We start from the raw sequence: 17,500 nt of genomic DNA on the forward strand, positions 1-17,500 counted from the left end.
GTGCCTTAACACAAATCAGTTTCGACTTTTTTACTAGCACTGGCTTTGGGCAGAAGAGAGAGAAAAGGACGCCAAGAAGAGGAGCAAAAGCGAAAAAACTTTTTTAACCGAAAAATTGTTATGAAAGTTAAAAATGGACGCTCAGAAAGAAGAAAAAAACTTGCTCTCAAAACTGACTGTGGCCTCTCCCTACTGCCCAGTCTCCCAGACAGATAGTCCTCGACTTATGACCACAACTCAGCCCCAAAGGTTCCGCAGCTAAGCGAGACAATTATTAAGTGAGTTTTGCCCCATTTTATGACTTTCCCTTTCAAGGCTGCTAAGTGAACCACTGCAGCTGTTAAATTAGTCACACGGTTGTTAAGTGAATCCGGATTCCCCATTGGACTGCTTGTCAGAAGGTTGCAAAAGGGACTCCGGGATTCTGCGACCGTCATAAATTATTATTTATTATTATTATTTATTGAATTTTTATACCGCCCTTCTCCCGAAGGACTCAGGGCGGTGAACAGGGCATATAAATAGAAATACAAAAGTTAAAAAAAAGATTAAATAATTGCCCAATTAAAACAATCAAAATGTAAAACCCATTAAAACCCTAAGGTTCCCCCATCAGGCCAGGCCAGCTTGTTCGAATAAATGGGTCTTTAACCCGCGCCAGAAGGAGAGAAGATCCGGTGCCGTCCGGAGCTCAACCGGCAGCTGGTTCCACAAAGCCGGGGCGCCCACAGAGAAGGCCCTCCCCCTGGGGGCCACCAGTCGACATTCCCTGACCGGAGGCACCCTGAGGAGGCCCTCTCTGTGGGAACGCACAGGGCAGAGGGGAGTCGACGCCGGCAGCAGGTGGTCCCCGAGGTATTCCGGACCCATGCCATGTAAGGACTTAAAAACCATCACTAAGACCTTGAACCTCACCCGGAAGACAACTGGTAACCAATGCAGCTCGCGGAGCAAAGGTGTAACATGGGAGTACCGGGAAACTCCCAAGACAACTCTCGCGGCCGCATTCTGTACCAGTTGGAGCCTCCGAGTGGTCTTCAAGGGAAGCCCCATGTAAATACGAGTCAGCAGATGCCCAGCATCTGAATTTGGATCCCGTGACCACGGGGATGTTGCAATGGTCATGTGAAAAAGGTTGTCATTTTTCCCCAATACCGTTATAACATTGAACGGTGACTAAATGAACTGTTGTAAGCCGAGGACTGCCTGTACCATCCTAGGATCTCCTTGTGGTGCCCCATCCAAGTGCCACGATCACTCCGTTCAGCAAAATAAACCGACAGAGTTGGTGAACAAAGAACCATCTGGAACGAATAGACAAAACGAAAAATCTAAAAATCTTTATCCAGATTTTGGCAAAGTCACCGTTAAGAAAATCTTCAGTTATCTTAACAATTTAGGAGGGGATGGCCATTGTTCCCCAATCTGTGATCTCCTAGTGGTCTCCACTCCCAATACTGCTCAAAACTAACCTGCTTTAGCTTTCTTGAGCTGAGCCAAGTTGGGCTGAGGTGCTACCTTTTCGAGTTTTGACGTACGAACAAGGAAGACAGACAGAAAGAATACCGAAAGAGGTTAATAAAAAAGTTGAGAGAAGAGATCCTCAGAAATGTTCAAAAAAAGGAAAGTGAGAGCGATCGCCACCTTGTGGTTCCTGAAAGAAATACAGACAGTCCCCGACTTATAACCACAACGGAGCCCAACATTTCTGTGGCTAAGCGAGACAAATGTTAAGTGAGTTTTGCCCCATTTTACGATTTTATTGCCATGGTTGCTAAGTGAATCCCTGCAGTTGTTAAATTAATCACACGGTTGTTAAGTGAATCTGGCTTCCCCCATTGACTTTGCTTGTCGGAAGGTCGTCAAAGGGGAGCACGTGATTTCGGGACACTGAAATCGTCATAAGTATGAGTCAGGTGCCAAGCACTAATTTAGATCATGTAACCGTGGGGTGATGGTCATAAGCAGGAGGACTGGTTGTAAGCCCTCTTCTCAGGGTCGATGTAACTTTGAATGGTCACTAATTGGACGGCGGTAAGTTGAGGACTCACCTGTACTGTACTTACAATGTGCCTCCCTCCAGAGAGATACTCAATCTCCAGAATGTGCTAGATGCTGTACAGGAAGAATCAGCCCTTCTTCCTCTTCCTCCTCCTCCCCCCTTCTAGCACTGATGATGTTCCCTAGTTGGGTCATGAAACGTCTGCAAGGAAACCACCCAGCTCAGAGAGCACCAAGGACCCCACAGTCCTCCTCCTCCACCTCCTCCTCCTCCTCCTCTCCTCCTCCTCTTCTCCACAAACCCAACTCCCTTCCAGCACTGATGATGTTTCCTAGTTGGGTCATGAAACGTCTGCAAGGAAACAGCTAAGCTTCGAGAGAGCACTAAAGAGCCTCTGGATCACTTTTACTCTCTAAAAAAGTTTTTTTCATTTCTCATTCCTTTACTTCCATAAGTAAAGGTAAAGGTTCCCCCGCACATGCGTGCTAGTCGTTTCCGACTCTAGGGGCTGGTGCTCATCTCCGTTTCAAAGCCGAAGAGCCAGCGCTTGTCCGAGGACGTCTCCGTGGTCATGTGGCCGGCATGACTAGACGCCAAAGGCGCACGGAACGCTGTTACCTTCCCACCGTAGCGGTCCCTATTTTTCTACTTGCATTTTTACGTGCTTTTGAACTGCTAGGTTGGCAGAAGCTGGGAGGAGTAACAGGCGCTCACTCTGTTACGCGGCACTGGGGATTCGACCCGCCAAACTGCCGACCTTCTGATCGACAAGCTCAGCGGCCTAACCCACTGAGCCACCGCGTCCCTTTACTTCCATACTTAACACAATTAAAACTTAGCACCACCAGTTTTCTTTATTCAAATGCCCTAAAGATGAAAATAAACACCAATCTCTTATCCTTAATCAGCACACACATGCTCATATTGCATCACATCCACAATTCTTGCATTGCTGCACTAATGCAGTGTTATAATTTATAATTTAATTTATTTTAGTATTTATAATAAAAATAATTTATTATAATTGTTACTTTGCATTTGCTTAAATGGGAGGAAGCATCTATCTTTCACCTTTAATTGGCCCCACGTGCAAGATTTACCAGTATTTATAATTATTTATCATTTATATTTTTGTTTATAATATTATAAAAACAATTTATAATTATCATTGGCTAATGCAGTAATTACTACATTTGATAAAATGCTTCCGATAGGAAGAAACTTCAAACTTTTACCCTTCATTGGTACACATATTATTTATAATTTATATTTTTGCTTATAATATTTATAATAAAAATAATTTAAAGATAATTATCATACACAATATAGAATAGTTACATTAACTGATATTTCTCATACGCAAGTATAATAATTACATGGCCTTTGCTAAAATGCTCCGAAGGCAGAAAGCAACTTCCATCTTCATTTATCTTCATTGTATTATTTTTAGCTTATATTGTTTATAAAATTTATAATAAAAATAATGGATAATTATCATACGCAACTACAATAATTGCATTGCATTGGCTAAATTGCCCAGATAAGTAGAAACTCCAAACTTTTTCAAAACTTAATTGGCACACATTATTTATAATTTGTATACTTGGGGCTTATAAGTTTTACAACAAAATACTTAATCATATGTAAGTCGAATCACCACTGCATCTTGAACTGGCTATCTGGCAAACTCAGCCGCTGAAATCTAACTCAGCTCCACATTTACACAAACACACACACATAAAAACATACAAATCACAAAGGTTCACCGATTTGTGCAAGAGAAAACACAGGACTTCCAGCCAATCAAAAGGGGTTACAAATAGTTGCAGAAGTACCAAATTAGGACTGAAAACTAAATTCAGATCTCAAAAATGCCACCAACGGTGGCCTGGGAACACAACAGATCTCCGAGAAAAAAGCAGAAAAGAAATTTGCACACCCATTTCCCCTATTTTTGCACGCTTCCTCCAAGCAAAAGAGCTCTTTTTTTTCTTTTTAAAGTTACGTTACAGGATCCAACCTACGAACAAAAGAGGATATTTTGCAAGACGTCTACGCAACTTGCAAAACGCTGGCTCAAAAGGAATTTGCAAGCCGTTGCAAAACTGGCAAAAAGCGGGGGGGGGGGGAAGCAAGGAAAGAATGATGGAAGGAAGGAAGGAAAGAAGGAAAAAATGGACATACTAGGAATTCTTTGGAGATCTGGAAAAGTTTTCCATCTTCTCCCCTCTGCATCTCTGCAACGGCTTGTTCTGTGCAGCTATTTCTCCATTTTTTCCTTCCTGCTTTCCTGTCGTCTGCTGGGTCCTTCCTTCCTCTCCCGCCCGGGATCTGGAGATTTTGCACAAGGAATTAGACTGCCCTCCAAGGAGGGCAGAGGGGGGGGGAATTGGGGATCCCCCCACACTTCCAAAGAAAGGGGGCAGAGAAGGGCAGGGGTTGCAACACCCCATCTGGTCAGCTGCCATCTCCGAGACGATCTTGGTTTTCTCCCCACAAAAGGGGGAGCATCAACTCCCCCAGCAAAGCAGGGGTTTTCAAGCTGGACAATTTGGGGTGCACTTCAAGTCCCAGAATCCCCTAGGCAGCAGGAATGGACTTCAAGTCCCAGAATCCCCCAGGCAGCAGGAATGATTCCAATCCCAGAATTCCCCAGCAACATGCATCGGTTTTAACTCCCAGAATCCCTCAGTTAACATGCAAGGACTTCAAGTCCCAGAATCCCCCAGGCAGCAGGAATGGACTTCAACTCCCAGGACTCTCCAGCCAGCATCTGGGATTTATCTCCCAGAATCCCCCAGCCAGCATTCCCAGGTTCCAACTCCCAGAATCCCCCAGCATCATACGTGGGATCCAATAACCAGAATTCCCAAACCAGCCTGAGAAGACTTCAGCTCCCAGAATTCCTGTGCTGTCTGGCAAATTCTTGCAGTTTTTTTTTGTTTTGTTTATTTCTTGAAATTAAGTAGATTTAAATGCCCACCCAGCTCACAAACAATTGCAGTCCACGCAGTTGGGGATTGTGGGAATTGGAGCCCAAACTGGCTAAAGAATTCTGGGAGTTGAAGTCCACACATCTTCGATTTCCAAGTTTGAAAGACACTGCTGTGAAATGTGAATTTTAGCCAAGCACTCCCAAGACGGAGCGGCCTTTTCCAACCCTGCCATGCCCTCCCTGTAGGAAAACGTAAACCCCCCATTTTGAAAAGCATCACCTGGATGCTTGAAAACCTACATGCTTTCAGTCTGTGTCCTTGTTCAAGCCAGAGTTAGCAAAAGGACACTTCTGAAGCACATAACAATCTTCCAGAAAAGGACTTCAAATTATATTACTATTATTACAGGTAGTTGTCAACTGACGACCACAATTGAGTCCAATTGTTGCTAAGCAACGCAGTTAAGTGAGTTTTTGCTTTGTTTTACAACATTTCTTGCTGCAGTCCTTTAAGTGAATCACTGCAGTTGTTACATCAGTGACACAGTTGTTAAGTTAATCTGGTTTCCCCATTGACTTCGCTTATCAGAAGGTCGCAAAAGGGGATCATGTGACTCCGGGATGCAGCGACCGTCATCAATGTGAACCGATTGCCACACAGGTCTGAATTTTAATTGCGTGACCGCTATGATCACCATTTGCAACCTTCCCAGCCAGTTTCCAACACGCAAAACCAATGGGGGAAGCCAGATTCACTTAATGACCATGCAATTCACTTAACAACTGCAGGGATTCGCTTAACAACAATCGTGGCCAAAATGGTTGTAAAATGGGACATGACTCACTTAACAACTGCTGTCCTTAGCAATGGAAATTCTGGTGCCACTCGTGGTTGTAAATTGACTACCTACTCTGAGGGAGACCAAGCGTTCCCAACGCCGAACATGCAGGTTTTCCACGCCAAGAACGAGGGAAATTAATTAATTTACCAGTATATTAATTTGATCGTTTAATTCCATTTTTTCTAAACTCAGCCTTTATGGCCCTAAGACAAGATCGCAGGAAGTCCATGCAGTTCACTGACTCACAAAACCATCACAATCGCAATTGTGAGCAACAAAAGACTTAGGACCCACCCCTGCAGTTACCACCATTGCAGCACCCCCATGATCACATGATCATAATTCGGGCATCCTGGGATCGTGTGATCAACTACTGTGACCTTCTGACAAGCAAAATCAATAAGGAAGCCGGATTCGCTTAACAACTGTGGCAAAAACCTCATAAAATCAGGCACCGCTCTCTTTAATAATAATAATAAAGTTGGATGGGACCTTAGAGGTCATCTAGTCCAACTCCCTGCTCAGGCAGGAAACCATGTACCATTCCAGACAACTGGTTGTCCAATCTCTTCTTAAACACTTCCAGTGTTGGAGCATTCACTGACTCTTAACAACCGTCCTGCTTACCAACAAAAATTCAGTTCCCAATTGAGGTCGTAATCCGAGGACTATGTATAACTCAGATCTTAAAATCAGATCTTTCACAGGGATGACCTTATCTCCCCCCCCGCCCCCTCCGCATGCTATTACAAATGGGAAACATTAAAATGTATTTTGGGGCAGAGGCAAGCATAGCAGGCATCAAACCATAATGCAGCTTGGCCATTACAGTCGTAAATCATGACGGTCGTAAAACGGATCAGGCCTCAAACACCAAGAATCATCTGGCTGAAAAACAGTCCCCTTGCAACAGGAATCCCCCGCCAAATGAGCCTTTATTAGCAAAAGCAGAATACAGTATAACAGTTGGAAGGAACCTCAGAGGCCATCTAATCCAACCCCTTACTCCATATAATTCCGAACAAGCAGCCGTGCAAATCTCTTCTTGAAAACCTCCAGCGATGCAGCATTCACCTCCAGATGTTGTGGGTGCTCCAACACTGGAGGTTTTTAAGAAGAGATTGGACAACCATTTGTCTGGAATGGCATAGGGTTTCCTGCCTGAGGAGGGGGTTGGACTAGATGACCTCCCAAGTCCTTTCCAGTTGTGTTATTTTGAGGAGCAGGAGCAGGGGAGAAGAGTCTCCTTCTAGGCCACAGGGTTTGACTACAAGTTCCCCAAGGTCCCTTCCAACTCTGTTATACAGAGGAGGAGGAGGAGGAAGAGGAGGAAGAAGATTGGACAGCCATTTGTCCGGAATGGTATAGGGTTTCCTGCTTGAGCAGGAGGTTGGGCTAGATGACCTTCAGGGTCCCTTCGATCTCTTGTTATTTTGAGGAAGAGGAAGAGAAGGAGGAGGAGGAGGAGAAAGAAGAGGAGATTGGACAGTCATTTGCCTGAAATTATAGGGTTCCCTGCTTGAGCAGGGGGTTGGGCTAGATGACCTCCCAGGCCCCTTTCCAACTCTTCTCTTCTCTTCTCTTCTCTTCTCTTCTCTTCTCTTCTATTCTATTCTATTCTATTCTATTCTATTCTATTCTGCTCCCTGCTTCTAGCAGCCAAGCCAAGCTTTCCATACCTTTCGCAGACAGGAAAAAAAAAGGTGGTCCTCGCGTGTGTCTCTCTCGCCCCTTTTGTTTCTCCCCTCCTCTCTGATACAAACGGGGCTCTTGTGCAGGCACGACTCGAACCAGCGTCTTCACCCCTGACACGAAGAGAAAGGCAGAGAGAACCGATTCATGGTCCTTTGAACGCCTCTCTCGTGGGCTTGCACCACCAGGCACCGGGGAGCCATCAGCTTGCGTCGCCTTTACAAATAGCTCCATTGTCGTATCTCTCACACAACGTTGTGCACTCTGGATTTCAGGGGTCCAACTTGTGGGTCACTTCCCCCTCCAGCCCGTTGGGACACTGTTGCCTCATAGGCCAGGAGATGGCCGGGGAGGGGGGTGTCCTTTGGGAAAAACCCCTCGAAGGAAAACACTCCAAGCGGAACGACTGAATTCAGGGCCAGAAGTTTTGAAAAAAGTATAGATCGGGTGAAGTGGAACCACAACTCCTGCACAACTGCAGGTTGTGAGCCTGTTAAGCTCTTTCCGGGACCAACAATCCCCAGGGCCAAGTCACCACCCATTTTACCACAGGCAGTCCTCGACTTACGACCACAATCGGCCCCAAAATTTATCTTGCTGCTGCAGTCGTTAAGCGAATCGCTGCAATTGTTAAATCAGTAACACAGTGGCTGAGTGAATCTGGATTCCCCCATTGGCTTTGCTAGTCAGAGGGTCACAAAAGGGATCACACGACCCCGGGGACACTGCGACCGTCATAAATAGGAGTCAGTTACCCAGCGTCCCAATTCTGATCATGCGACCACAGGGATGCTGCCAAGGTCGTACGTTTGAAAACGGTCCTAAGTCTTTTTTCAGTGCCGTTGTAACTTTGAACAGTCACTAAATGAACCATTGTAAATCGAGGACTATTTATACATGCATCTGAATTTTGATCATGTGATCATGGGGGGGGTACTGTAACGGTCGTAAGTGTGAAAACGGTCTTAAGTGTGAAAAACGGTCCTAAGTCCCTTTTTTCACTGGCACTGTAACTTTGAACGGTTGCTAAGTGAGTCAAGGATGACCTGAAAAGGCAACCTCTGAGCATTGGTCCAATGCTTTTTCAAGGATACAAGCGGTCCTTGACTTATAACAGCTGGAACCGTAACTTTCATTGTTAAGCTGCCTTGATCATTCCTGCTTTGAAGAATGTGATGCTCAAATATTTCAATATTTGAACATGGCTGGACTTCAATTCCCAGAATTCCTAGCAAAGAGCCAGCAGACCAGGGAATTCTGGGAGTTGAAGTCCAAACAGCTCCACGTGGCCTAGTTTGAGACAGAGAAATAGAACTTCTTCCGTGCTCTTCATTAACACCCTACACCTGAATTGCAGGAAGTCCTCGACTTACAATGCTTCATTTAGTGACCATTTGAGGTTACAATACTGAGAAAAGGGGCCTATGATCGTTTTTCACACTTAACGACCGTTGCAGCCTTCCCATGATCATGTGACTAAAATTCAAACACTTGGTTACTGACTCATATTTATGACGGTGTTGCAGTGTCCTGGGGTCACGTGATCCCCTTTGTGACTTTCTAACCGGATTCGTTTAACAACCGTGTGATTAACTTAACAACTGCAGAGATCTGCTTAACAACCAAAGCAAGAATGGTCCTAAAATGAGGCCAAACTCATTTAATAACTATCTCGATTAGCAACAGGAACTTTGAGCTCGTCATACGTCGAGAACTACCTGGACTGGCGTGGCATAGGAGACTTTTTTTCTTAAGAACAACCAGCAGCATTAAAATCTGAATTTTGGGCCTGCTTCTTATTCTCACAACACTCCTGACAACACAGATTGCGACTGTGCAAAAAGCTACCGAGGTAAGCCAGAATCGCGAGGAATCCAGATGTGGCTCTCTCTGGGGTACACAGAGGCTCCAGCTGCTGCCCCCCACTCCCCGGGGAATCTGCCTTTCCACCTTTTCTGTTTGTGACAGATTTTGTACATTTTTACACAGAAAGGAAAAAAAAAAACACCCAGAGAAGAAACTCACAAAAAGACACAGGTTTTTCTTAAACTGGGTTTCTCAACCTTGCTGACTTTCAGATGGGTGGACTTCAGCTCCCAGAATTCCCCAGCTGGCAGAAATCAAGTCCCCTTACAGTTAGTCCTTGATTTACGACCAATCATTTAACAACCTTTTCAAGTTACGACGGATACCCAAAAGCTACTTACAACCATTTTAATGTGTGTTGTTGTGTGTACAGGTAAATGACAATAAGTTATCTTATATTATCCAGATCTCATACGCAAATGGCTACACACAAACACACACACACACACACACACACACACACACACACACACACACAGAGCGACACAGAGACAGATGCTGTCACATGACTGCCTTACAGGCACTTAGCCAGTGGCTGACTTTTAAGGTTAGGGTTCTAGTATTCTTTTAGGATGTTTTTTGCCAATTTCCAGCCTTTTGTGGCAAAAAGTGCCCCTAGGAATACACTGATTCACTTAACAACCGCCGCAAACATAATCCAGTCATGCGGGTGCCTTGACTCATGATTTATGATGGAAATTCTCGTCTCCGATAGGGGTTATAAGTTACATAATCACAGGGGAAACATATTTTTACTAATACAGGTACACCTCAACTAACAGCAGTTCATTAAGTGACCGTTCAAACTTACAACTGAATTGAAAAAAATGACCTGTGACTGTTTTTCACCCTGATCAAAATTAGGACACTTGGCAACTGACTCATATTTATGACGGTCACAGAGTTCCGGGGTTGTGTGATCCCCTTTTGCGACCTTCTGACAAGCAAAGTCAATGGGGAAGCCCAGATTCACTTAACAACCTTGTCACTAGCTTTAACAACCACAGTGTTTCACTTAACAACTGTGGCAAGAAAAGTCATAAAATTGGACCCAAACTCACTTAACGGCTGTCTTGCTTAGCAACAGAAATTTTGGGTCAGTTGTGGCCGTAAGTTGAGGACTACCTATAAAGGGAAGAGCAAAACTTGAAAAAGCAGCAATAGAAAATATAAAGAATTCCTTGGTGGTCTCTCATCCAGACTTAGTTCAACCAAGATTGGTCATGTGCTGCCCCCTGGTGGAAGCAGGGTGCAATTTTAGCACACATTCTTTGTCTCAATTATTCTCAAATACAGATAGTCCGTGCCTTACAATCGTTTATTTAGTGACTATTCAAAGTTAAAATGGCACTGAAAAAGTGAAATATGACCACTTCTCGCACTTACGACTGTTGCAGTATCCCCATGGTCATGTGATCAAAATTCAAATGCTTGGTAACTGATTTATATTTATGACTGTTGCACTGTCCCGGGGTCACGTGATTCCCTTTGGCAACTTTCCGACAAGCAAAATCAATGGGGAAGCCAGATTCACTTAACAACCGTGTGACTAACTGAAGTGATTCACTTAACAACTGTGGCAAAGAAGTTCATAAGATGGGGCAAAACTCATTTAACAACTGTCTTGCTTAGTGACGAAAATTTTGGACTCAGCTGTGGTCATAAGTTGAGCACTCCCTGTAACAAATATTTCACCATCATCCCCCAACGTCCAACCATTTGGACGGACAGGTTCTTGGGGTGAGCCGAGTGCGAGAGAAGATGGGGGAGAAGATTGACAGTCTTCCAACAGTTCCAAATAGACCATCCACTAACCTGGACCAGGCCAGGATTTTTCAGCAAAGGAACAAGCCAGGCGTCCAAGATTGCAGCTTTTTTTTCTGATTCTGGAGAAAATAAAATAAAATAAAGAAAATTGTCAATCAAATAATTTTTCTGCGAAAGCGGGTTGGACTAGATGACCTCAATGGTCATTCCAGGTATAAGATTTAGTTTCTACAGCAATGCAATTGCCATCTCCTAGATTTTTTTAGTGGCACAATAAATATAAGGTATGTACGCTACCAACCCATTTATATCCGTCCTCCCAAGTATAGATAATCCTTGACATACATCCATTCGTTTAGTGACCGTTCAAATTTACAACGGTACTGAAAAACCTGAATTATGACTTTTTTCACGTTTATGACCATTGCAGCCTCCCCATGGTCACCTGATCAAAATTCAGACGCTTGGCAACCTAAGTCCCTTCATTTCAGCAGATCGTGAGAACGCAGCATGGGGAAGGGACGCGTATCTAGGACTTGCTTGGCTGCTCGCAAACGCGACTCTTTAGCTGCCCCCGGAGGAAAGACGCGTGATGGCTCCGGAGAAGCCCGGAGACGGCCAATTTTTCCTTCCCGCCGGGGCCCACTCACCTCTCGGGTGCTGCTGCCCCCGTCCGTTCAGACGACAAGCGGGCTGGGTTTGGGCTGGAAAAGAAGCCGGCCCGGTTTAAGCACCCCAGTCTGCCAGAGGTACAAAACACCCGAGTTACGCCGCTTCGGTTTTTTTCGTACCGGAGCCGGCTAGGAGAGCCACGTGCACGCTCAAGGATGCACGTCTGAATGCAACCAGCCGTCCCTCTGTCTCGCGGGTCCGCTAGGCAGCGGGTACCCGCAGCAGCTAGATGCAACCGTTGCAAACGCCGCGGCTCCGGGTGCGCAATTGCGCGCACATCCAGGCCATGGAAACTCCAGGCTCTGGAGCCCAGCCAGGACTGGCAGACCCACCGGTGAGGAGGGGGCCAGCTTGGGACGCCCCCTCTGGAGAGAAAAGGGCCCGTCCCGGGACGGAGGAGCCCCTTCGGCTGCCTGCCGGGACCGCGCAAAACGCATCGCAGGGAACGTTCCCAAAGGGGTTTTGCACCGCTGGAGTCCGAGGAGGTGGTGAACGTTTTAGGGGAGAAGGATTGGATTGCGCCCCCAAGCTTTTCTCCCTTCTTTTTTCCTCCCTTCCCTCCTTCTTTCCTTCCCTGTTTTTGTTCCTTTCTTTTGTCCTTCTTTTTCTTTCTATCCCTTCCTCCCTCTCTCCCTCCGTCCCTTCCTTCCTTCCTTTGCAATCTACTTTTCTTCGCCTCCCCCCCAACCTCCTCGCTCACCCTTGAAAGTTTGCAAAGTTTTGCCCTTATAAAGCCTGCGCTGCTTAAAACCGCTTCCAGCTACACTCGCACCCACCCGTGCTGTGGGTGGAGGTTCACAAGATTGCGAGTGTTGCTTAAAGTTTTAAAAGCAAAGTTCCCAGCAATTAGAATTGGGAGAAACTTAATTTGCATTTATGCATGCATTTAATTAGGAAAATGCAACTTTGTAATAGGTGGGCAGTTGCAAACAAGTGTGTGTGTGTGTGTGTGTGTGTGTATGTATATGTTAAATGTTTGTTAAGCATTCAGAATACACTTGCTTAGTCGCAGACACGGGACAAATCTTATTTCCTGTTTCAGCCTAGCCCAAGGCCATCTACAGGCAGTAGCCACAGCAGTGGCAGCTCATATTTGTGTAAAATTTTTGGCTTTGTTAGCAAGCCAAAAAATGTACATATATATATATGCACACACACACACATATATATATATACATATACATATACACACACACACACACGTGTGTGTGTGTGTGTGTGTGTAGATTTAGGAATTGGCAGCGTTGTCACTTTGCTATGCAGATAGTCCTCAACTTACAACTATTCATTTAGCGACCATTCAGTTACAGCAACACTGAAAAAGGCGCTTATGACCATTTTTCACACTTAAGGCTGTTGCAGCATCTCCATGGTCATGTGATCAAGACTTGGAAACTGGCATGTACTTACAACGGTTGCACTGTCCTGAGGTCACTGTCCTTTGGCGACCTTCCTAGCTGGCTTCCGACAAAGTCAAGGGGGGAGCCAGATTCGCTTAACGACCATGTTTCACTTAACAACTGCAATGATTCACTTAACGATTACGGCAAAAGGGTCATAAAATGGGGAAAACTCAGTTAACCATTGACTTGCTTAGCAACAGAAATTTTGAGCTCGGTGGGGTGGTGGTCCTAATACGGTTGATAAGTGAGTCACCAGCCAAATTTTGATCACGTGACTACAGGGATGCTGCAATGGTCGTTAAGTGTGAAAAATGGTCACAAATAACTTTTTTCAACATTGTTGTAACATCTAACGGTCATTAAAGTTGAGGACTACAGCCCCCCCCGTGAGTTTTGATCAATTCACAACATATATCCTCTGAACTGGATGGATGGTTTCTGTTAATCACGCAGATAAAAATAATTAAAAAAATAATTTTAAATGTTGAAAAGTAATTTTTTTAAAAAACCCAAAGTAATTTTAATTTTTTTAAAAAAATAAAAAAAATTACAAAATAATTTTTTAAAAATATTTTTTTTCTAAATTTAAAAAATAATTTTTAAAAATTTAAAGTTCACCCACCTTCAAGGTTGCGCAAGTCAAGGTTGCGCAACCCTGATGTAAAACGTTGTGACCTTTTTTCTGGGTAAATTGCAATGCCTTAATTTTGATTAGCCTTTCCTGGTGTAATTCTGAAGGGTAACCGAGCACAAATTGCTGCCAACTTAAATTCCAGTGGGGCCTTTTGAAGAAGATGGACAGGCTGTCAGGATGTTTGTTTGTGGTATGTGTGTTTTCGGCTTTGCATCCCAAGTAAGAAGGCCAGATTGCAGAATATTTGCCTGCTGGCGAGGCGAAGGCTGCCTCTCAATGACAGTGGAAACATTTCTTCAGGGCACTGGTGCAGAATTCAGCTTAATGAGAATAGACAGCCTTTAAATCAGAACCAAACCAAACATTGCAAGATTTTGTAGCTGTGAGATTATAATTCAGAAAATTGCAAGCAGTAGCGGCCTGCTTTGTACTACACACTCAATCCCAAGCGATCCGGCTGTTTTAGACCCCCCCGGATGTGGAAAGCCAGGCTGAATGAGTATTTTTCACACTTACAACCATTGCAGCATCCCCAGCCACGGGATCAAAACTGGGACCTTTAGCCACTGACTCCTATTTACGACGATTGCGATCCCCTTTTCCGACCGCATGGCAAGCAAAGTCAATGGGGAAAGCCAGATTCACTTAACAACTTAACCGCCACAGCTTAACCGCCGTAGTGATTCACTTAACAAATGTGGCAAAGAAAGGTTGTAACATGGGGCAAAACTCATTTAACTGTCTTAGCAATGAAAATTTTGGGTTCCATTGCATTCGTTGAGGATTCAGCTGTATTCCTTTTTTCCTCCAGCTCAAGATCACTAACAAGACTTTTTTCCTTGCACACGAAAGACGAAGGAAATGCAATTACAGTTAGTCCTCAACTTATGACTGATTTCTTAGTGATCATTCAAAGATACGACAGACCTATCGTGGAGATACTTACTAACCAAGTTCAAAGTTAAAATTGTCACCCCCCAGCCCCACAACTTTGGGTGCTCAGTAACCCAGCCATGTCTACCACCGTTTTGCCAAAAATTGGCAGTTATCATCCAGTTTTCAGCAAACCTGTGCCCAAAGTGATCGACTGTTCCGCTTAACGACTGCAGTGTTTGCTTAACAACTGCAGCAGCCATTTTATGATGGTGGCATTTGCTTAACAAAGGCCGCAGATAAGGTCATTTAATCAGCTCGGTCACATAACATCTGTTTTGCAACGATCACAACTTACGACCATTTCAACACTGTTGTAAATTGAGGACTATCTGTATTCTGGACCGGTGGCCCAGGGTTAAGCTAATGTGGAGCAATGGCAGTTTAGAAGAAGTGAGAGAAAAAGAGGGGCTGGACTAGAAGACCTCCAAGGTCCCTTCCAACTCTGTCATTCTGTATTTTGTATTCTGTGATCAAAAATGGACTACAGGATCTATCATGGTCTGTTCGGAGGATTACCAAAGTCTCTAAAACTGGCTTATTTTGAGACTAGCTCACTACAAAAAAAAAAAACCTCTGGCAAAGATTCTGGGTTATGTGATTCCCAAAACAGGAGATAAGATTTCTCTTATCTAAAATTGGAAAAACCTCACCCAAAGTGGCATTTTAAAGCCTCTTTATACTGTTTTCAATTCCTACTTTTTCTCTCCCCTGGACGTCAAAACACAGAAAGGATCAGGCAGAATAACCGGAAGGGATCTTTTCTCCTTTAATAGAAAGTGTCAAAGGAGGATTTCGCGGAAGAAGCGAGCTAAAAAGGAATGTATGAGTACGTGGATGGATTTACGGGTGTTTTTCTCAAGCGCAGCACAATAAGCACAGCGAAACACAATGCGGAATGACTGCAAAGCTCAGTAAGGTCTCCACCGTCAGGAAATTTCATGTTTTTTTCGATCCTTCCACTTTCTCGATCTCCTACGAGAAAGAGAACGGAGAGATTTTAGCCTCTGCAATTCACAAAAAGATCAAGATCCAAAATACGACACGGCAGAATTTAACTGAAATTTTACTAATTTATGTCGCTCAAACCTGTATCGGTGAGGATGGAAAGATTCCCCTTGTTGCAATATGCAAATTACAGGGAGAGTCCTTGACTTACGACGCTTCGTTTAGTGACCGTTCAAAGTTACAACAGCCCTGAAAAAAGGGAATCACGACCATTTTCATACATATGACTCTTGCAGCATCTCTGTGGTCATGTGATCAAAATTCGGACACTTGGCAACTGATTCATATTTATGAGGGTCGCAGTGTCCGGGGTGGGGTGGGGTCACGTGATCCCCTTTTGTGACCTTCTGACAAGCAAAGTCAGTGGAAGAAGCCAGATTCACTTAACAACCATGTCACTAGCTTAAAAACTACAGTGTTTCACTTAACAACTGCAGCAAGAAAGATTGTAAAAATGGGGCAAAATTCACTTAACAACTCTCTCACTTAGAAATTTTGGGCTACATTGTGATCATAAGTCAAGGACTACCTGCATTAAACAAATTGTGCAAAATTGCAAAAACAAAAAAAATCCAGAGGCCATCACCTGGATTGGACATACAGTTATGAGGCCAATGCTGCAACCCCTGTAGAAATTTTGTATAACGTAGATTGTATGTTTGTTTGTTCATTTCTCTTTTGTCATGTTCTTACGTTTACTAAATTAACAATATCCTGCAACTAAAACCCAGCCCAGTGTGTTACAGGCCTTCCCATCCCAAACATGTCCTGTTTTCCTCTAAGCAGGATGTCAACACTGCTAACATCGGATGTTTTTGCACTGACAACAGATGGAGATTCAACCATTTTCTTCTTATGCTTTTACTCTGAGTTAGATGATGCTGGGGGGAGGAATGTGCATGAGAGTTTAGCTAGACATAACAACACTGAACCTAGTGTGAGAACCAAGGTTATTGAAATAAGAGATGATAAGAATTGGTGGGCTGGAGAGCTGGAGGGGAAGCCTGCATTTCAAACTAATTGGAGAATGTGATTTATGACTGTGAATTGAAGGAGGGAATTGTGCTTTGATACTGTGTGTTCAGGGGAGGGGAATTCAGATTTTGGCCTTGATTATTATTTATTTATTTATGTTAGTGCCGATGCTATGCTACTCAAATAAAGATTCTTTAAGGTAAACAAGGCCTCGAAGTTCTTTGAAGCGTTTCATCTGTCGGAACCATGACACAGCTGTTTTTCCGGAAATTGCCAAGAAATGCAAGGTGAAGTTGCTTGTGGCTTGAACTTGTGGCGGGTGCTTCCGACAAAGTCCAAACCACTCACCTCAGCCAGAATGTTTTTCAGTTTCATATAAGCTTCTTCCAAATCATCATTGATGATGATCATGTCGAAAAGGCCCGCCTCCTTACCTAGCATGAAACAAGAGATTAGGTTTTAGATGCGCCTATGCTTTGGAAAGGAAAACAATCAAGAAAGTAGCCGAGAAATTACGGATCTTCATAACTGTCTCGTAGGGCAAATATTGAATGGCACAAAGGACAATTTCATCTTGATTTTACAGCCCTGCGAGGTAGGCTGGACTAAAAAAAGACTACAGGTAGTCCTCGACTTATGACAATTGAGCAAAAAATATTTGGATGCTGAGCAGGATGGTTTTGCCCCATTTTATGACCTTTCTTGCTAGTTGTTAAATGAGTCCTTGCGGTTGTTAAATTAACCACACGGTCATTAAGTGAATCTGGGCTT

At 44.1% G+C, this 17,500-nt stretch overlaps 1 protein-coding gene and 1 long non-coding RNA gene across 7 annotated transcripts in view; one reads left to right on the forward strand and one right to left on the reverse strand.

Moving 5' to 3' along the window:
• The window catches only part of LOC308677644, a 792,073-nt gene that overhangs the window by 101,641 nt on the left and 672,932 nt on the right, over positions 1 to 17,500 (forward strand). The gene's annotated exons all lie outside the window — the stretch shown is intronic.
• Positions 15,498 to 17,500, reverse strand: part of GUK1 (guanylate kinase 1) — a 22,969-nt gene continuing 20,966 nt past the window's right edge. For all 6 annotated transcript variants that reach the window (XM_081344231.1, XM_081344236.1, XM_081344235.1 and 3 more), the window contains 2 exons: positions 17,078 to 17,163; positions 15,498 to 15,721 (listed from right to left, as the gene is read on the reverse strand). In XM_081344231.1, coding sequence (XP_081200357.1) covers positions 15,686 to 15,721; positions 17,078 to 17,163 — 122 coding nt within the window. In that variant the 3' untranslated portion in view covers positions 15,498 to 15,685. The remainder of the gene's footprint in view (positions 15,722 to 17,077; positions 17,164 to 17,500) is intronic.

The sequence above is a fragment of the Vipera berus genome (assembly GCF_964194415.1).
Source record: "Vipera berus genome assembly, chromosome: Z".
Taxonomy (NCBI): domain Eukaryota; kingdom Metazoa; phylum Chordata; class Lepidosauria; order Squamata; family Viperidae; genus Vipera; species Vipera berus.